A 23,027-nucleotide genomic window follows, 5' to 3' on the forward strand; every position below is an offset into this window, starting at 1 on the left:
TGCTAAAAAGTTTAATTGAATTATTCTAAAGCTTATCTCAGTAGTCTATCTACCTTTGGATGGAGATCAGATGCCCCGTGACCAACCAACCAGGAGACATAGAATTACACATGTCAATCAATGAACTGTATACTAATTCGAGCTTATGGCAGAAGCAACAGGGCAAAAGAGTACCTCTGGGCTTCTGGAGTAGAAAATTTCCAGAAGCTGGGAAAAATTATACTACCTCTGAAAAACAGTTGTTGGCTTCTTATTGGGCTTTAATTGATACTGAACAAATAACCGTGGGTCATACTGTTACATTAAGGCCTCAAGCGCCAATTATGCAATGGATTTTAAGTTCACCAAAGACCAGTAGAATTGGGCATGCCCAGGAGTCTAGTATAATTAAATGGAAATGGTATATACAGGACTGGGCCAAAACGGGCCCACAGGGTGTCGCTGTTTTACATACTACCTAATGTAAAATAGATAGCTACTGGGAAGCAGCCGCATAGCACAGGGACATCAGCTCAGTGCTTTGTGACCACCTAGAGGGGTGGGATAGGGAGGATGGGAGGGAGACACAAGAGGGAGGAGATATGGGGATATATGTAAATGTATAGCTGATTCACTATGTTATAAAGCAGAAAATAACACACCATTGTAAAGCAATTATACTCCAATAAAGTTGTTAAAAAAAAAAAGATTTCTGAAATTTCAATTGAAAACCTTGCGCACGAAGTCATGATTAAACCCAAGATAACCAAGTTGCCTATAAAATGGGGAAAGCCCTTTGACTCTTTAACTGAGAAAGAAAAGAAACATGCCTGGTTTACAGATGGCTTGGCAAAATATATAGGATCTGTTCGTTACTGGAAAGCAGTAGCCTACAATCCAGTCACAACTAAACTGTTTACTACTGGAGAGGGAAAAAGCAGCCAATTTGATGAATTACATGCAGTATATCAAGCTTTGAAACAAGAAAACTTAACAGAATGTCATATTTACACTGATTCCTGATCTGTGGCCAATGGATTAGCAACCTGGCTTCCAATGTGAGTTGGAAAAATTCATTCAAAAGAGTTGTGGGGAAAAGAATTATGGGCAGATATTTGGGAAATTGTGCAGAAAACTAATGTTTCAGTTTTTCACGTAGATGCTCATAATATTCCCAATTCCACGGAACGATGGTATCACTCAATTACAGACAAACAAACTCAGATCCAGATGGTGGAAGTCAATCCAAACTCCAATGAACTCAAAGGTTTGGCACTTTGGGCACACCAAAAATGTGGCCATCTGGGAGAAAAAGCCACATACAGATTGTTTTTGGAGTCTTGACAGTGATGTGGATCATCACCCATGCCTTAACCCCAGGATCTATGCTGCAGTCAAACAGAGAACCGAACTCCCATGCTCAACTCCAGGATATCTGCTATGGTTAAAAAAAAGATGAAGGAAAACACTGGGGAATCTTCCACTGGAAAAATGTGAGCCAGACCCGAACCCAAGGAAACTTCACCTGCTCTGCAAACGAGGCCTGTCCTTTTCTAATTATGACTTGCCATGGACAAAACCTATCTATCTGGTCCGGGGTAAACCCTGATAACCCGTGGTCTAGAGGTTTTATTCGACCTCCTAATTCCTCCTCTCTTACAATCGAATTAAGCCCAGGATATATTAATGTCTACTAATGAATATACATGGAGACAATTATTTAATGAATGGATACCTAAAAACCATTGACTACTTATTCCAGAGGGCATTACTAAATGCACAGACACCTGGCGCTCACGGACTTTATATCACTATAAGGCTGCTAACACAAGTTCTGTGTGTCAATTTCATGTGTTGCCTATTGTTTTTGGAAATGAATATTGGTTGCCTCATTTTGCCGGAAATTACTTAGATTTTAATAATCCCACCCACCTATTGACAAACCATGAAAAGGCTACTCAAGAATTGCTTTGTCAGACTTCCCACATTTGGGAACCCTGCTTATTAGAAAATTCCATTAACTATTGTGAATGGAACATATTTCCTCGATCCTATAGCATGTTTTTTGAAGTTGCTCCCCAGTTTATATGTATTGTAACAGATGACATTAATACAACTTCTATTTATCAGCCAGGGAACCCTTTTTCAGGCTGTTTAGCACATGTAGACCATTTAGATTAGAACGGGGCAATGTATTTCTTACCCCGTATACATACACAATTGTTACAAACATTACTTCCTACTTTACCTGCTCCTGATATTAGCCTGTCACTTGAACCTTTGAAATGGATATTACAAAAATCAAAGTTACTACAAAAATTTATAGATACACGTAATTGTACTTTGTTAGAACACTCTATTCTTACTACTATTAGAGCTAACAAATTAATGGATGTAGGAGTTAACGTACAGAAGCATACTGCTCATTCTTGGTGGGACTTTTTCTTTACTCAGTCACCCCCAAGCTAAACAATTGTTCTCTGCCTTGTTTAATCCATTGCCCGTACTATTTTTATTTTTTGAATTTTATTTTATTTATTTTTTGATACAGCAGGTTACTGTTAGTCATCCACTTTATACACATCAGTGTATACATGTCAATCCCGATCTCCCAATTCATCACACCACCCCCACCCCCACCCCACGATGCTTTCCCACCTTGGTGTCCATACGTTTGTTCTCTACATCTGTGTCTCAGTTTCTGCCCTGCAAACTATTTCATCTGTACCATTTTTCTAGGTTCCACATATATGCGTTAATAAATGATATTTGTTTTTCTTTTTCTGCCTTACTTCACTCTGTATGACAGTCTCAAGATCCACCCACGACTCTACAGATGAACCAATTTCGTTCCTTTTTAAGGCTGAGTAATATTCCATTCTATATATGTACCACATCTTCTTTATCCATTCATCTGTTGATGGGCATTAAGGATGCTTCCATGACCTGGCTATTGTAAACAGTGCTGCAATGAACATTGGGGTGCATGTGTCTTTTTGAATTATGGTTTTCCCTGGGTATATGCCCAGTATCAGGATTGCTGGGTCATATGGTAATTCTATTTTTAGTTTTTTAAGGAACCACCATACTGTTCCCCATAGTGGCTGTATCAATTTACATTCCCACCAACAGTGTAAGAGGGCTCCCTTTTCTCCACACCCTCTCCAGCATTTGTTGTTTGTAGACTTTCAGATAATGCCCATTATAACTGGTGTGAGGTGATACCTCATTGTAGTTTTGATTTGTATTTCTCTAATTATTAGTGATGTTGAGCAGCTTTTCATGTGCTTCTTGGCCATCTGTATGTCTTCTTTGGAGAAATGTCTATTTAGGTCTTCTGCCTATTTTTGGATTGAGTTGTTTGTTTTTTTAATATTGAGCTGCATGAGCTGTTTATATATTTTGGAGATTAATCCTTTGTCCATTGATTCATTTGCAAATATTTTCTCTCATTCTGAGGGTTGTCTATTCGTCCTGTTTGTAATTTCCTTTGCTTTGTAAAAGCTTTTAAGTTTCATTAGGTCCCATTTGCTTATTTTTGTTTTTATTTCCACTACTCTAGGAGGTGGATCAAAAAAGATCTTGCTGTGATTTATGTCAAAGAGTGCTCTTCCTATGTTTTCCTCTGAGAATTTTATAGTGTCTGGTATTACATTTAGGTCTCTATTTTGAGTTTATTTTTGTGTATGGTGTTACACAAAATGGAGTGTTCTAATTTCATTCTTTTACATGTTGTTGTCCAGTTTTCCCAGCACCACTTATTGAACAGACTGTCTTTTCTCCATTGTATACTCTTGCCTCTTTTGTCATAGATTAGTGGACCACAGGTGCGTGGGTTTATCTCTGGGCTTTCTATCCTTTTCCATTGATCTATATTTCTGTTTGTGTGCCACTGCCATATTGTCTTGATGATTGTAGCTTTGTAGTATAGTCTGAAGTCAGGGAGTCTGATTCCTCCAGCTCTGCTTTTTTCCCTTAAGACTGCTTTGGCTATTAGGGGTCTTTTGTGTCTCCATACAAATTTTAAGATTTTTTGTTCTAGTTCTGTAAAAAATGCCATTGGTAATTTGACAGGGATTGCATTGATCCTGTAGATTGCTTTGGATAGTGTAGTCATTTTCACAATATTGATTCTTCCAATCCAAGAACTTGGTATATCTCTCCATCTGTTGGTATCATCTTTAATTTCTTTCATCAGTGTCTTATAGTTTTCTGCATACAGGTCTTTTGTCTCCCTGAGTAGGTTTATTCCTAGGTATTTTATCCTTTTTGTTGCAATAGTAAATGGGAGTGTTTCCTTAATTTCTCATTCAGATGTTTCATCATTAGTGTATATGAATGCAAGGGATTTCTGTGCATTAACTTTGTATCCTGCAACTTTGCCAAATTCATTGATTAGCTCTAGTAGTTTTCTGGTGGCATCTTTAGGATTCTCTATGTATAGTATCATACCATCTGCAAACAGTGAAAGTTTTACTTCTTTTCCAGTTTGTATTCCTTTTATTTCTTTTTCTTCTCTGATTGCTGTGGCTAGGACTTCCAAGACTATGTTGAATAATAGTGGTGAGAGTGGACATCCTTGTCTTGTTCCTGATCTTAGGGGAAATGCTTTCAGTTATTCACCATTGAGAATGATGTTTGCTGTGGTTTGTCATATATGGCCTTTATTATGCGGGGGTAGGTTCCCTCTATGCCCACTTTCTGGAGAGTTTTTATTATAAATGGGTGTTGAATTTTGTCAAAAGCTTTTTCTGCATCTATTGAGATGATCATATGGTTTTTACTCTTCAATTTGTTAATATGGTGTATCACATTGATTGATTTACATATTATGAATAATCCTTGCATCCCTGGGATAAATCCCACTTGATCATGGTGTATGATCCTTTTAATGTGTTGTTGGATTCTGTTTGTTAGTATTTTGTTGAGGATTTTTGCATCTATATTCATCAGTGATATTGGTCTGTAATTTTTGTTTGTGTAGTATCTTTTCTGGTTTTGGTATCAGGGTGATGGTGGCCTCATAGAATGAGTTTGGGAATGTTCCTTCCTCTGCAATTTTTGGAAGAGTTTGAGAAGGATGGGTGTTAGCTCTTCTCTAAATGTTTGATAGAATTCACCTGTCAAGCCATCTGGTCCTGGACTTTTGTTTGTTGGAAGATTGTTTTGTTTGTTTGTTTGTTTGTTTTGTGTGTGTGGTACGCGGGCCTCTCACTGTTGTGGCCTCACCCATTGCGAAGCACAGGCTACGGACGCGCAGGCTCAGTAGCCATGGCTTACGGGTCCAGCCGCTCCACGGCATGTGGGATCCTCCTGGACCGGGGCACGAACCCGCGTCCCCTGCATCAGCAGGCGGACTCTCAACCAGGGAAGCCCTGTTGGAAGATTTTTAATCACAGTTTCAATTTCATTACTTGTGATTGGTCTGTTCATACTTCCTATTTCTTCCTGGTTCACACATTGAAAGTCATACCTTTCTAAGAATTTTTCCATTTCTTCCAGGCTGTCCATTTTATTGGCATAGAGTTTCTTGTAGTAGTCTTTTAGGATGCTTTGTATTTCTGCGGTGTCTGTTGTAACTTCTCCTTTTTCATTGCTAATTTTATTGATTTAAGTCCTCTCCCTCTTTTTCTTGATGAGTCTGGCTAATGGTTTATCAATTTTGTTTATCTTCTCAAAGAACCAGCTTTTAGTTTTATTGATCTTTGCTATTGTTTTCTTTATTTCTATTTCATTTATTTCTGCTCTCATCTTTATGATTTCTTTCCTTCTGCTAACTTTGGGTTTTGTTTGTTCTTCTTTATCTAGCTCCTTTAGGTGTAAGGTTAGATTGTTTATTTGAGATTCTGCTTGTTTTGTGAGGTAGGCTTGTATTGCTATAAACTTCTCTCTTAGAACTGATTTTGCTGCATCCCATAGGTTTTGGATCATCATGTTTTCATTGTCATTTGTTTCTAGGTATTTTTTGATTTCCTCTTTGATTTCTTCAGTGATCTCTTGGTTATTTAGTAACATATTGTTTAGCCTCCATGTGTTTGTGTTTTTTACGTTTTTTTCCCTGTAATTGATTTCTAATCTCATAGTGTTGTGGTCAGAAAAGATGCTCAATATGATTTCAATTTTCTTAAATTTACTGAGGCTTGATTTGTGACCCAAGATGTGATCTACCCTGGAGAATGTTCCGTGCACACTTGAGAAGAAAGTGTAATCTGCTGTTTTTGGATGGAATGTCCTATAAAACTCAATTAAATCTATCTGGTCTATTGTGTCATTTAAAGCTTGTGTTTCCTTTTTACTTTCTGTCTGCATAATCTGTCCATTGATGTAAGTGAGGTGTTAAATTCACGCACTATTACTGTGTTACTGTTGATTTCCTCTTTTATAGCTGTTAGCAGTTGCCTTATATATTGAGCTGCTCCTATGTTGGGTGCATAAATATATATAATTGTTATATCTTCTTCTTGGATTGATCCCTTGATCATTATGTAGTATACTTCCTTGCCTCTTGTAACATTCTTTATTTTAAAGTCTATTTTATCTGATATGAGTATTGCTACTCCAGCTTTCTTTTGATTTCCTTTTGCATGGAATATCTTATTCCATCCCCTCTCTTTCAGTCTGTATGTGTCCCTAGTTCTGAAGTGGGTCTCTTGTAGACAGCATATAGATGGGTCTTGTTTTTGTATCCGTTCAGTGAGCCTGTGTCTTTTGGTTGGAGCATTTAATCCATTCATGTTAAGGTAACTTTTCATATGTATGTTCCTATTACCATTTTCTTAATTGTTCTGGGTTTGTTTTTCTAGGTCTTTTTCTTCTCTTGTGTTTTCCACTTAGATAAATTCCTTTAGTATTTGATGTAGAGCTGTTTTGGTGGTGCTGAATTCTCTTACCTTTTGCTTGTCTATAAAGCTTTTGATTTCTCCATCAAATCTGAATGAGATCCTTGCCGGGTAGAGTAATCTTGGTTGTAGGTTCTTCCCTTTCATCACTTTAAGTATCATGCCACTCCCTTCTGGCTTGTAGAGTTTCTGCTGAGAAATCAGCTGTTAACCTTATGGGAGTTCCCTTGTATGTTATTTGTCATTTTTCCCTTGCTGCTTTCAATAATTTTTCTTTGGCTTTAATTTTTGCCAATTTGATTACTATTTGTCTCGTTGTGTTTCTCCTTGGGTTTATCTTGTATGGGACTCTCTGCACTTCCTGGACTTGGGTGGCTATTTCCTTTCCCATGTTAGAGAAGTTTTCGACTATAATCTCTTGAAATATTTTCTCAGGTCCTTTGTCTCTCTCTTCTCCTTCTGGGACCCCTATAATGCCAATGTTGTTGTGTTTAATGTAGTCCCAGAGGTCTCTTAGGCTGTCTTCATTTCTTTTCGTTCTTTTTTCTTTATTCTGTTCCGCAGCAGTGAATTCCACCATTCTGCCTTCCAGGTCACTTATCTGCTCTTCTGCCTCAGTTATTCTGCTATTGATTCCTTCTAGTGTAGTTTTCATTTCAGTTATTGTATTGTTCATCTCTGTTTGTTTGTTCTTTAATTCTGCTAGGTCTTTGTTAAACATATCTTGCATCTTCTCGATCTTTGCCTCCATTCTTTTTCTGAGGTCCTGGATCATCTTCACTATCATTATTCTGAATTCTTTTTCTGGAAGGTTGTCTATCTCCACTTCATTTATTTGTTTTTCTGGGGTTTTATCTTGTTCCTTCATCTGGTACATACCCCTCTGCCATTCATCTGTCTATCTTTCTGTGAAGGTGGTTTTTGTTCCACGGGCTGTAGGACTGGAGTTCTTCTTGCTTCTGCTATCTGCTCTCTGGTGGATGAGGCTATCTAAGAGGCTTGTGTAAGATTCCTGATGAGAGGGACTGGTGGTGGGTAGAGCTGGCTGTTGCTCTGGTGAGCAGAGCTCAGTAAAACTTTAATCCACTTGTCTGCTGATGGGTGGGGCTGGGTTCCCTCCAGGTTGGTTGTTTGGCCTCAGGTGACCGAACACTGTAGCCTACCCAGGCTCTTCGGTGGGGCTAATGGCTGACTCTGGGAGGGCTCATGCCAAGGAGTACTTCTCAGAACTTCCAATGCCAGTGTCCTTGTCCTCACGGTGAGCCACACCCACCTCCTGCCTCTGCAGGAGACCCTATAACACTAGCAGGTAGGTCTGGTTCAGTCTGCTATGGGGTCACTGCTCCTTCCCCTGGGTCCCGATGTGCACACTACTTTGTGTGTGCCCTCCAAGATTGGAGTCTCTGTTTCCCCCAGTCCTGTCAAAGTCCTGTAGTCAAATCCCGCTAGCCTTCAAAGTCTGATTCCCTAGGAATTCCTACTCCCGTTGCCAGACCCCCAGGTTGGGAAGCCTTACGTGGGGCTCAGAACCTTCACTCCAGTGGGTGGACTTTTGTGGTATATAAGTGTTCTCCAGTTTGTGAGTCACCCACCCAGCAGTTATGGGATTTGATTTTACTGTGATTGCGCCTCTCTTACTGTCTCACTGTGGTTTCTCCTTTGTCTTTGGATGTGGGGTATCTTTTTTGGTGATTTCCAGTGTCTTCCTGTCGATGATTGCTCTGCAGTTAGTTGTGATTCTGGTGCTCTCGCAAGTGGGAGTGAGAGCACGTCCTTCTACTCCACCATCTTGAACCAATCTCCAATGTTTTTCCATTGCCTGTACTATTGATTGTACTCTTTTTCCTGACTGTTTGGAATTGTTACCTGTCTTACCATATTCGAAAAACTTCTCATGTTATATTGCCTTATTCTTATGCTCTTCAGCCTAAACAATCCTAGAGGCTGAATTTTGGAAAAACTAGTAAAGTAGTCTTTTTCAGGCTTCAGAGGCAGAAGGCCTCTGCCCAACCTGTGACCCTGCCTGGACTGTGCACTTGCTCGCACACCTAACAACTTCTGCTAGCAAGTCAAGCGGCACCTACGATAACAAAGGGAGTGGGTTTTGGAATTTCTTGAGCCCTGGGGACCTGCCAGTCCCTCAGGGTCTGGAAAATCTTGTGACTCACATGTTGAAATCAGCAGCACTGTTAAAGTGAGTCCAGAGCTGCATTTTTGCACACAAACTGATGATATCAATTTGCGGCCTGGAATTATAAATGGAAGCCCCCAGAACTCCAATCTGAAGTCTTACCTGTGGGGTGGATGCACTGCTGGGCCCCTTCCCAATTGTGGCTCCAGATTGCTGTCACTCGGGACTTCCCAGCTGCTGCTTGGATCTGGAAGTAGGTGTCGGCTCAACTCGGTGATGTATACCCTGTTATTTTCCTCTGATATTCTTATTCCTTTCCTTCTGATGACTGTATATTAAAATTAAGTTAAATCATCTTTCATTAAAGAGTTGATTAAAGCTGTTTATTTGTGTGAAATGAGTGGTTATTTTGTCAGCGAATCCAACAAACCATAAAACCGAAAGCAGGCTTTCGTCAAAACAAAATGTCTCTTGAACCCCAAAGCTTTCTCTCACACCACTTATCTTCTTCACAGGTAGAATTAGTTGCTCCCTCTTCTGTGCTTTTCACAGCTCTTTGTCAGTATTTCTACTACATCATGTCATTTCAAATATGTATACAGTATGATATATTTTTAATAATATATTATATCATGCACTTTCTTCTCTATGTTTATGAGCCCCTTAACAAAAGATAGTTACTTATTGTTCATTTTCCCATAGATCCATTGTTTATCACTCCTTTTTTTAAAAAGCAAATATTATTTCCTAACTAACTTCTTTCAAATATATCCTTTATTAATAACAGTGCCTGGCACAATGCCTAGTACTCGGAAGCACTCAGTAAATGTTTGCTAACTAAATTTTAAATTTCCGACTTATGGTTTGATGGGGCTGAAGGTGCTCCCTGTTCATGGCCTATAATTTACATAAAGTGAATTTTGGTGATACATATTGAGCTTCAGTAGAATAGCTGGATTAAGGCAAGAAAGCAGCACACAATGTATCTATAAGTCGGAAATTTTTCTATGACTTATTTTCCCCCATTTCGGGAGTACTAGCCAACCCAGTATTAGTTTGGGGCATAAGTAAACCTTGGAGTTAGGTAAGATAGAAATCAGCATTGAGGTATGAAAAATATTTAATTATAACTGAAAAATAACAATTTTATTCATATTGTTATTTGTGAGAAAACTATTTTTTAAGTTTTATTTGCTATGCAATGATTAAAAACATAAAAAGAATTTTCTTCACTGTTATATTCCAGGCTGATCTTATTAAATTACTGTTTTGATTTCCTTCTATCAAAAGACTGAAGAGCTAAAAAAAATGCTGAAGACATGTAAAAATACACATGAACTACCAATAGCCAAAGCTGGAACAATTGGAGCAACAGAGCAAATACTGATAGTATTAGATTATAATGCATATTAATATGAATAATTAAATAAATTTTTAAAAGAGCAAAAGAAATAGCTATTCCTTACTATTCACTATAAAGTAAACACCACATGAATAATTGTTGCAGGTAGCCAGCTGTGTAGGGACCTGGCCCATCAGCAGGCTGGCAGTAGTCCCACAAGCCCTGGGCTATGCAGCCAGCCTCAGGGGAACATGGCCCTGCATACCAGCAGTAGGCAACACTCCCATACTCCTCTCGGCCACACAGCCAACTGCTCAGGAAAATACCCCACCCTCCAGTGGGCCTACAGTCACCCCATTAGACAGGACCTTGTAGCCAGCCAGGCCAGAAACCAGTCACACCTACCAGCATACCCACAGCATGCCCAGCCATAATAGAAGGGGGCATGCAGCCCACATAGTGGGTATCCCTAGAGCACATAGCTCTGATGACAAGAGGGGAGCATGCTGCTGGACCCTATATGACATCTCCTACATAAGGCCACTTCTCTAAGACTGGGAAACATAGCTGACCTACCTAATACACTGAAATAAACACAGAGCATTGGAAAAAGTGGGAAGACAGAGGAATATATTACAAATGAAGGAACAAGACAAAATCTTAGAAAAAGAACTAAACAAAGAGGAGATAGGCAATCTATCCAATAAAGAGTTAAGGTAACGATCATACAGATGCTCAATGAACTTGGGAGAAGAATGGATGAACACAGTGAGAATTTCCACCACAAGTTAGAAAATATAAAGAAGAACTAAACAGAGCTGATGAATACAATAACTGAAATAAAAATTTTACTAGAAGAAATCAACAGTAGATTAGATGAGACAGAGGAATGAATTAGTGATCTGGAAGATAAAGTAGTGGAAATAATTCAAACTGAACAGAAAAAAGAATGAAAAGAAATCAGGATAGTTTAAGAGGCATCAGAGACAACATTAAGCATACTAATACCTGCATTATAGGGGTTCCAGAAGGAGAAAAGAGAAAGAAGCAGAGAACTTATTTGAAGAAATAATAGCAAAAATCTTCTCTTAACCTGGGGAAGGAAACAGACATCAAGATCCAGATAGCACAGACAATCCCAAACAAAATGAACCCAAAGAGGTCTACACCAAGACACATTACAATTTAAATGGCAAAAATTAAAGATAAAGAGAGACCCTTAAAAGCAGCAAGAGAAAAACCAGTAGTTACATACAAGGGAATTCCCATAAGACTTTCAGCAAACTTTCGAGAGAAATTTTGCAGGCCAGAATGGAGTGGCACAATATATTCAAAGTGATGAAAGGAAAAAAGTTACAACCAAGAATACTCTACCCAGCAAGGTTATCATTCAGATTTTAAGGAGAGATAAAGAGTTTTACAGACAAGCAAAAGCTTAAGAAGTTCAGCATCACTAAACTAGCCTTATAAGAAATAAAGGGACTTATCTAAGTGAAAAAGAAAAGGCCACAACTAGAAATATGAAAATTATGAAAGGAAAAAGGTCACTGACAACCATAGACAACCATACAGTAAAGGTGGTAGAATAATCACTCATAAAACTAGTAAGAAGGTAAAAAGACAAAGTAGTAAAATCATCTATATGCACAGTAAGTAGTTAAGGAATACAATAAACAAAAAGATGCAAATTATGACATCAAAAACATTAAATGTATCTGTGGGGTAAAAATATTGGGATGTTGGAATGCATTTGAACTTAAGAGTGTATAGGTTTTTATATATAAAACCTCATTGTAACTACAAACTGCAAGCTTAAAATAGATACACAGACAAAAAGAAAAAGGAATCCAAACATAACATTGAGAAAGTCATCAAATCACAAAAAAAGAGAAAAAAGAAAGAAAGAAAAAAAACAACTACAAAAACAATCAGAAAACATACTTATCAATAATTATTTTAAATGTAAATGGACTAAATCCTCCTATCAAAAGACATACAGCGGCTGAATAGATTAAAAAAAAAAAGACCCATATATATGTTGCTTACACAAGACTCTTCAGATCTAAAGACAAACAGACTGAAATTGAGGGTATGAAAAAAAGGTATCTCATGCAGATGGAAATGAAAATAAAGATGGGGGTAGGAATACTCACATCAGAAAAAATAGACTTTAAAACAAAGAGTGTAACAAGAGACAAAGGAGGACATTACATAATGACAAAGCAATAAATACAACAAAAAGATATAGCAATTGTTAATATATATGAACCCACCATAAGAACACCTAAATGCATAAAGCAAATATTAACAAGGATAAAGGGAAAAATTGACGATAACACAATAAAAATAGGGAAGTTTAATTCCACACTTCCATCAATTAACAGATCATCCAGACAGAAAATCAATAAGAAAACACTGACTTTAAATGGCACTTTAGATTAGATAAGATTAATAGATATTTACAGAACATTTTATTCAAAAACAGCAGAAAATCATTCTTTCAAGTGCACATGGAACATTCTCCAGGATAGATCACATGCTAGGCCACAAAACACATCTCAATAAATTTAGGAAAATTGAAATCATATCAGGCATCTTTTCTGACCACAACAGTATGACACTCAAAATCAATTTCATGAAAAAAACTGCAAAAAACACAAACAAATGGAGTCTAAACAACATGCTACTAAACAACCAACAGGTCAACAAAGAAATTTAAAAATACCTGGGGACAATTTAGAATGGAAACAAAATTATCCAAAATCTATGAGACAAAACAGAAGCATTTCTAAGAGGAAAATTTATAGTGATACAAGCCTACCTTAGGAAACAAGAAAAATCTCAAATAAACAATCTAAACTTACACTTAAAGGAACCAGGAAAAGAACAAACAAAACCCAAAGTTAGTAGAAGAAAAGAAATAATAAAGATCAGAGCAGAAATAAATAAAATAGAGACAAAAAAAGAAAAAAATCAATAAAACTGAGTTGATTCATTGAAAAAAAGTTGATAAACATTTAGACAGTCTGATCAAGAAACAAAGAGAGAGTGCTCAAATCAATAAAATCATAAATGAAAAAGAAGTTACAAGTGATACCTCAGAAATACAAAGAATCATAAGAGATTACTATAAACAACTATAGCCAATAAAGTGAACAACCTAGAAATGGATAAATTATTAGAAATGTACAATCTCCCAAGACTAAATCAGGAAGGAATAGAATATACAAACAGACTGATTACTAGTAATTAAATTGAATCAGTAACTTAAAAACTCTCAGTAAACAGAAGTCCAAGACCAGATGGCTTCACAGGTGAATTCTACCAAACATTTAAAGAAGAGTTAACACCTACTCTTCTCAAACTATTCCAAAAAATTGCAGAGGAAGAAATGCTTCCAAACTCATTCTATGATTCCAAGATCACCCTGATACCAAAACCATAAAAAGACACACCACACACACAAGATTACAGGCCAACATCCATGATGAACATGGATCCAAAATTCCTCAGCAAAATGTTGGCAAACTGAACTCAACAATACATTAAAAGGATCATACACCATGATCAAGTGGGATTTATCTCAGAGGTGCAAGGATGTTTCAATATCTGCAAATCAATCAATGTGATACATCATATTAACAAAATCATATGACCATCTGAATAGATGTAGAAGAAGCATTTGATGAAAATCCATTTATGATCAAAAAAAATCAGTAAGACCATATATAACAAACCAACAGTCAACAACATATTCAACAGTGAAAATCTGAAAAGATTTCATCTAAGATCAGGAATAAGACAAGGATGTCCACTCTTTTTTTTTTTTTTTTTGCGGTACGTGGGCCTCTCACTGCTGTGGCCTCTCCCGTTGCAGAGCACAGGCTCCGGACGCACAGGCTCAGCGGCCATGGCTCACGGGCCCAGCGGCTCCACGGCATGTGGGATCCTCCCGGACCAGGGCACGAAACCATGTCCCCTGCATCGGCAGGCGGACTCTCAACGACTGCGCCACCAGGGAAGCCCAGGAAGTCCACTCTTGCCACTTTTATTCAACATAGTATTTGAAGCCCTAGCCACAACAATCAACAAGAAAATAAATAAATAAAAGGAATCCAAATTGGAAAGGAAGAAGTAAAACTGTCAGTTTCAGGTGACATAATACTATACATAGAAAATCCGAAGCATGCCACCAAAAACACTATCACAACTAATGACTCAGTAAGGTTGCAAGGTACAAAATTAATGGCTATAATCTGTTGTAAATTTATCCATTAATAATGAACTATCAGAGAGAAATCAAGAAAACAATCCCATTACAATTGAATCAAAAAGAATAAAATATCTAGAAACTTAACCAAGGAAAACACTGAAAACTATAAGACACTGAAGAAAGAAATTGCAGATGATACAAGCAAATGGAAAGATATACCATTCGTGTGGATTAGAAGAATTAATACTGCTAAAATGACCATACTACCCAAGGTAATTTACAGATTCAAAGCAATCCTTATCAAAATATCCTTGGCATTTTCACAACACTAGAACAAATAATTCTAAAATCTGAATGGAAACACAGAAGATCCCAAAAAGAAAAAACAAAACAAAAAAAGAACAAAGCTGGAGGTATCATGCTCCCTGATTTCAAACTATACTACAAAGCTACAGTAATCAAGATAGTGTGACACACTGAGAGTACAGCCATGTCTGTCCTCGTATCCTTAGTGCCTGGATGAGGGTGGATGCTCAATAAGTGTCTATGAATGAAAGGGGTTAATGAATGACTGAATATTAAGTTGTATAGGCTTTTGAGGTTGGTTACAACTTTCACAATTTCAACTTTTTGAGACAGAAGAATGGGAAGTAAAGCTAAGTTGTGAATCAAAATGCCTCTGATTTTGCTGGATTCAATTAATACCAAAAAGTATGCAGCACTGAGTTTATCAGTGCTATTAAAGCTATTAAATACACAAAAATCAAATCAATATATTTCTATATATAGTTCCTATATTCCTGTAATCTCTCCTATACTTATACCTGAAGCTTATTGTAATCATTCCAGTTCAGAATGTATTAAGCATATTGTATGTGTCAAACACTACACTAGATACTGGGTACATAAGAAATAAAAATTGGGAAAAATAGAAACTGACATATAGGCCAATGGAACAGAAATGAACCCACACTTGTGAGTCAAGTGATTTATGACAAAGGAGGCAAGAATATACAATGGGTGGGGAAAACACAGTGCCTTCAATAGATGGAGTTGGGAAAACTGGACAGTACATGAAAAAGTATCAAACTGGACTCTTTTCTCATACCATATACAAAAATCAACTCCAAATGGATTAAAGACTTAAATGTAAGACCTGAAACAATAAAGCTTCTAGAAGAACACATAGGCAGTACACTCTGTGATGCTGGTCTTAGCAATAATTTTTTTGATCTGTCCCTTCAGGCAAGGGAAACAAAAGCAACTATCAGCAACAAGACTATATCAAACTAAAAGGTTTTGCACAGTGATTGAAGCCATCAACAAAATGAAAAGGCAACCAATTGAATGAGAAAAGCTATTTGCAAATAATATATCTGATAAGGGTTAATATCCAAAATATACAAAGAACTCATACAACGCAACATCAATCTAATTTTAAAAAGTGCAGAGGACTTAAATAGACAATTTTTCCAAAGGAGACATACAGATGGCTAACAGACACAGAAAAAGATGCTCAATATTAGAGATCATCAGGGAAATGCAAAGCAAAACCAAAATGAGATACCACCTCACACCTCTCAGACTGGCTAAAAGACACAAATAACAAGAGTTGGCAAGGATGTCGAGAAGTGGGGACTCTTGTGCATTGTTAGTGGGACTGTAGGTTGGTGAAGCCACTATGGAAAAGACTATGGAGGTTTCTCAGAAATTAAAAATAGAACTGCCATGTGATTCAGCAATTTCACTTCTAGATATTTACCCGAAGAAAACAATAACACTAATTATAAAAGATATATGCACATCAATGTTCATTGTAGCTATTTACAATAGCTAAGATATGGAAACAACCTAAGTGGCCAATGATAGAGGAATGGAAAAAGAAGATGTGGTATATATATGCAATTGAATATTATTCAGTCATAAAAAATAAGTGAAATCTTGTCACTTGCAGCAGCAGCAGGGATGGATCTAGAAAGATTTGTGCTAAGTGAAATAAGTCAGACAGAGAAAGATAAATACCATATGATCTCACTTTTATGTGGAATCTTAAAAACAAGAAACAAACAAAACAAAATGAAAACAGCCTCATAGGCACAGAGAAAAAATGAGTGGTTGCCAGAGGGCAGGGAGTTGGGGGACAGGTGAAGTAGGTGTAAGGGATTAAGAAGTACAAACCTCCAGTTATTAGTTAAATAAGCCATGGGGATGTACTACACAGCATAAGGAATATAGTCAGTTATATCGTAATAACTTTGTATGGGGACAAATTGTTACTAGACTTATTGTGGTGATCACATTCATAATATATACAAATGTCAAATCACTAGGTAGTACACCTGAAACTAACATAATCTTTCACATCACCTATTGATATATTCAATAAACAAATAAACAAACAAATAAAATAATGGTTGCAGGCAGACAATAAATGAATGCCAAAATTAGTGAGCAAAATTATAGTGAAAACCAGGATACTTGCAGTCTCAAAGTGTGTCTCCATTAGAAAGTATCTTTTGAGAGGGAAAAAAAAGAAATTTCACATTGAAAAAAACTGGTAAACACTATCTTTAACAAGTGCTCAAGATTGACATCAATCATTAAGAAGATATAGAACATTCTCTAACACCACATGAAAAAATAAACTCAAAATGGATTCAAGATCTAAATGTAAATCTGGAGTCAAAGTTGTTTGAGAAGCAGTTACATCCCTAGATCATCTGCCTACCTTCAGGCTACTAGACAACTATATGATTTTAAGGTATACAGGGTCTCAAAAAATTTACCACCCTACCTGAGAAGGAACTTTCTGGAGAAACTGCTCATTGAGAGACCAGTAAAGACAAAGGGTGAGATACAAAATGCAGGAAATGGAACCAGGAGAGAGATGAAGCAAAAATAAACAAATGGGACCTAATTAAACATAAAAGCTTTTGTACAGCAAAAGAAATCATCAACAAAATGAAAAAACGTACTGAATGGGAGAAAATATTTGCAAATGATAGGACCAATAAAGGATTAATATCCAAAATATATAAACAGCTCATACAACTCAACATCAAAAACAAAAACAAACAACTTGATTAAAAAATGGGCAGAAGAACTGAATGGATCTTTTTCCAAAGAGGAAACACAGATGGCCAACAGGCACATAAAAAGATGCTCAACATCACTAATCATCAGGGAAACGCAAATCAAAACCACAATGAGACATCACCTCATACCTTTAAGAATGGTTATCATTGGCACAGTGGTTAAGAATCCACCTGCCAGTGCAGGGTACATGGGTTCAATACCTGGTCTGGGAAGATCCCACCTGCTGTGGAGCAAATAAGCCCATGCACCACAACTACAGAGCCTGTGCTCTAGAGCCTGTGAGCCACAACTACTGAGCCCACATGTCACAACTACTGAAGCCCACGCACCTAGAACCAATGCTCCACAACAAGAGAAGCCACCACAATGAGAAGCCCATGCACTGCAATGAAGAGTAGCCCCCGCTCGCCACAACTAGAGAAAGCCCACGTGCAGCAACAAACACCCAACACAGCCAAAACTAAATAAAATTTAAAAAAAAGACTTGATGCTGAACTCTGTCTCATTCTAATAAAAAAAAATTATCAAATTTTTTTTTAAAAAATGAATGGTTATCATCAAAAAGATCACAAATAACAAGTATCGGTGAGGATGTGGAGAAAATACACTCTTGTGGGGATGAAAACTGGTGCAGCCACTGCGGAAAACAGTATGGTCTTTCTCAAAAACTAAAACCAGAACTACCATATGATCCAGCAATTCTACTCCTGGGTATATATCTGAAAAATGTTCATAGCAACATTATTTACAATTGCCAAGATATGGAAACAACCTAAGTCTCCATCAACAGACAAATGTGTAAAGAAGTTGTGGTACATATATACAATGGAATACTACTCGGCCATAAAAAAGAATGAAATTTTGCCCTTTGCAGTAGCATGGATGGACTTAGAAGGCATTATGCTAAGTGAAATAAATCAGAGAGAGAGACAAATACTGTATGACATCACTTATATGTGGAATCTAAAAATACAACAAACTACTGAATATAACATAAAAGAAGCATACTCACAGATATAGGGAACAAACTAATGGTTACCAGGTGGGAGGCGGGGAGAGACAATATAGGGGTGGGGGAGTGGGAGGTACAAACTCTTCGGTGTAAGATAGGCTCAAGGATATATTGTACAACATAGGAAATATAGCCAGTGTTTTGTAATAATTGTAAATGGAAAGTAACCTTTAAAAATTGTATAATTTTTTTAAAAAATTTAAAAAGAACTAATACTGAGAAAACATCAGGCAAACCTAAATTGAAAAACATTCTACAAAATAACTAACCTAAATTACTCATAAAAAGTGCCAAGGTCACAAAAGACAAAGACAGAGGAACTTTCACAGTTTGGAAGAGATTAAATAAATATTACAATTAAATGCAGAGTAGGAGCCTGGATTGGATTCTGGACCAGAAAATGATGTTATTGGGACAATTCATAAATTTAAGTCAGGGCTCTGCCTGTAATATATATATATATATATGCAATAGTTAGTAGTATTGTACCAATGTTCATTTCCTTGCTTTGGTAAATGTGCTATGGTTATAGAAAATGTTAACATTAGTAGAAACTGAATGAAGGGTATAGAGGAATTCTCTGTACATTTTTGCAACTTTTCTGTTAGTCATAAAATTATTTCAAAATACAAAAATTTAAATTTTTAAGTGAAATCTGTTTTTATTTCCTTGTTTAGACTCATCTAATTTTATGAAGTTCTCTCTGGTCATCCTGGCCGAAAATGAGTTGTGCTAGATTGCATGATTTTGAATCCCAAACCCACAATATCCTAGCTATATAACTTTGGACAAGTTACTTTACCTCTGTGTTCTTTAATTTTCTCACATGTAAAATGGGAGTAGTAATAGCACCTGCCTCATACGATTGTTTTAAGGACATAATAGTTTAAGATGGATAAGTGCTTAAAGGGTATCTGCCACATGGTAAACATTATATAAGTGTTAGCTGTTACTATTATCATTACTGAACCTACATTGCCCTATTCACACATTTTTTGCACTTCAATTCTTAGAATATAAATTTGTTCTCGTATATAGATGATAAACAATGACAATGGTTGTAAGACTGTTTTAGAGTCAGTCCCCTACTTTCATATGTATTCATACATGTAAATACAAGAACTTAAATGTGAGAATGTTGAATACTGATCTGCATGTTTTGTAGGATTAGTTTATCAGTTTATACATCCAAATCCAAATTTGTTCTGAAATGTCTTGGGAATAGAACAAGTTAGAAAAGCGTAAGTTTTTCAAAATTAATTTGGGAAAGAAAGGTTCACTTGTACTCAGTTTTATCCCCCACCACACACTCACTTACAGTGCCTTGTATAATACCTATCAGATAATAAGCATAAAATCACTTTGCTAAATGTAAGGATAAATGAATAAAAAAATAAATTGGTATTAAGCAATGCTTTGTCTTAATAAATGTGGGTACAACCATGATTTGATGCCTCTGCTTAAAATGCTATTGGCTAGGGCTAAAATTATTATTAAATTTTTTAATTTCAGAAATGCTTCATGTTTTATTTAATTCTGTAACATTGTAAGAGACAAGAAAGAGTCTGAGAAAATATTTGAAGAGATTATAGTAGAAAATTTCCCTAACATGGGACAGGAAATAGTCACCCAAGTCCAGGAAGCACAGAGAGACACATACAGGATAAACCCTAGGCAAAACACACCAAGACACATATTAATCAAACTAACAAAAATTAAATTCAAAGAAAAAAATATTAAAAGTAGCAAGGGAGAAGCAAAAAATGACATACAAAGGAATCCCCATAAGGTTATCAGCTGATTTTTCAGCAGAAACTCTGCAGGCCAGAAGGGAGTGGCAGGATATACTCCACTATGGAGAACAGTATGGAGGTTCCTTAAAAAAACTACAAATAGAACTAACATATGACCCAGCAATCCCACTACTGGGCATATACCCTGAGAAAACCATAATTCAAAAAGAGTCATGTACCAAAATGTTCATTGCAGCTCTATTTACAATACCCTGGAGATGGAAACAACTTAAGTATCCATCATTGGATGAATGGATAAAGAAGAGGTGGCACATATATACAATGGAATATTACTCAGCCATAAAAAGAAATGAAATTGAGCTATTTGTAATGAGGTGGTGGACCTAAATTCTGTCATACAGAGTGAAGTAAGTCAGAAAGAGAAAGACAAATACCGTATGCTAACACATATATATGGAATTTAAGAAAAAAAAATGTCATGAAGAACCTAGGGCTAAGACAGGAATAAAGAACAGACCTACTAGAGAATGGACTTGAGGATATGGGGAAGGGGAAGGGTAAGCTGTGACAAAGCAAGAGAGTGGCATGGACATATATACAATACCAAACGTAAAATAGATAGCTAGTGGGAAGCAGCCGCATAGCACAGGGAGATCAGCTCGGTGCTTTGTGACCACCTAGAGGGGTGGGATAGGGAGGGTGGGTGGGAGGGAGATGCAAGAGGGAAGAGATATGGGAACATATGTATATGTATAACTGATTCACTTTGTTATAAAGCAGAAACTAACACACCACTGTAAACCAATTATACTCCAATAAAGATGTAAAAAAAAAAAGACTATTAGAAGAGACAAAGTAGGACACTACATAATGATCAAGGGATCAATCCAAAAAGAAGATATAACAATTGTAAATATTTATGTGTTCAACATAGGAGCACCTTAATACATAAGGCAAATGCTAACAGTGAAAAAAGGGGAAATCGACAGTAACACAACAATAGTAGGGGACTTTAACACCCTACTTTAACCAATGGACAGATCATCCAAAATGAAAATAAATAAGGAAACACAAGCTTTAAATGATACATTAAAAACGATGGACTTAATTCATATTTATAGGACATTCCATCCAAAAACAGCAGATTACTCTTTCTTCTCAAGTGCTTATGGAACATTCTCCAGGATAGATCATATCTTGGGTCACAAATCAAACCTTGGTAAATTTAAGAAAATTGAAATCATATCAAGTAACTTTTCCGACTACAATGCTATGAGACTAGATATCAATTATAGGAAAAAATCTGTAAAAAATGAAAACACATGGAGGCTAAACAATACACTACTAAATAACCAAGAGATCACTGAAGAAATCAAAAAGGAAATCAAAAAATACCTAGAAACAAATGACAACGAAAACACAATGACCCAAAACCTATGGGATACAGCAAAAATGATTCTAAGAGGGAAGTTTACAGCAATAGAATCCTACCTCAAGAAACAAGAAACATCTCAAATAAATACCGTAACCTTACATCTAAAGCAATTAGAGAAAGAAGAACAAAAAAACCTCAAAGTTAGCAGAAGGAAAGAAATCATAAAGATCAGATCAGAAATAAATGAAAAAGAAATGAAGGAAATGATAGCAAAGATCAACAAAACTAAAACCTGCTTCTTGAGAAGATAAAAAAAAAATTGATAAATCATTAGCCAGGCTCATCAAGAAAAAGAGGTAGAGGACTCAAATCAATAGAATTAGAAATGAAAAAGGAGAAGTAACAACTGACACTGCAGAAAGATAAAGGATCATAAGAGATTACTACAAGCAACTATATGCCAATAAAATGGACAACCTGGAAGATAAGGATAATTCTTAGCAAAGCACAACCTTCTGAGACTGAACCATGAAGAAAGACAAAATATAAACAGACCAATCACAAGCACTGAAATTGAAACTGTGATTAAAAATCTTTCAACAAAAAAAAGCCCAGGACCAGATGGCTTCACAGGTGAATTCTATCAATAATTTAGAGAAGAGTTAACACCTATCCTTTTCAAACTCTTCCAAAATGTAGCAGAGGTAGGAACACTGTCAAAGTCATTCTCTGAGGCCACCATCACCTGATACCAAAACCACACAAAGGTACTACAAAAAAAGAAAATTACAGACCAATATCACTGATGAACATAGATGCAAAAATCTTGCAAACAGAATTCTGCAAACAGAATCCAACAACACATTAAAAAGATCATACACCATGATCAAGTGGGGTTTATCCCAGGAATGCAAAGATTCTTCAATATACACAAATCAATCAATGTGATAAACTATATAAACAAATTGAAGGAAAAAAGCCATACGATCATCTCAAGAGATGCAGAAAAATCTTTTGACAAAATTCAACACCAATTTATGATAAAAACTCTCCAGAAAGTAGGCATAGAGGGTACCTACCTCAACGTAATAAAGGCCACATATGACAAACCCACAGCAAATACCATTCTCAATGGTGAAAATCTGAAACCATTTCCACTAAGATCAGGAACAAGACAAGGTTGTCCACTCTCACCACTATTATTCAACATTGTTTTGGAAGTTTTGCCACAGAAATCAGAGACAAAAAAGAAATAAAAGGAATCCAAATTGGAAAAGAACAGTAAA

General features: G+C 36.5%; 1 protein-coding gene across 2 annotated transcripts in view; it reads right to left on the reverse strand.

Annotated features, from left to right (window-relative positions):
• Positions 1–23,027, reverse strand: part of AIMP1 (aminoacyl tRNA synthetase complex interacting multifunctional protein 1) — a 168,287-nt gene that overhangs the window by 60,636 nt on the left and 84,624 nt on the right. The window contains exon 7 of one of the 2 annotated variants that reach the window (XM_067735399.1): positions 9,108–9,277. The exons of the other annotated variant lie outside the window; for it this stretch is intronic. Within the exon in view, the coding sequence (XP_067591500.1) occupies positions 9,108–9,277 (170 nt within the window). Of the gene's footprint in view, positions 1–9,107; positions 9,278–23,027 lie in introns of those variants that run through there. 2 annotated transcript variants of the gene reach the window in all.

The sequence above is a fragment of the Pseudorca crassidens genome, chromosome 4 (assembly GCF_039906515.1).
Source record: "Pseudorca crassidens isolate mPseCra1 chromosome 4, mPseCra1.hap1, whole genome shotgun sequence".
Classification (NCBI taxonomy): domain Eukaryota; kingdom Metazoa; phylum Chordata; class Mammalia; order Artiodactyla; family Delphinidae; genus Pseudorca; species Pseudorca crassidens.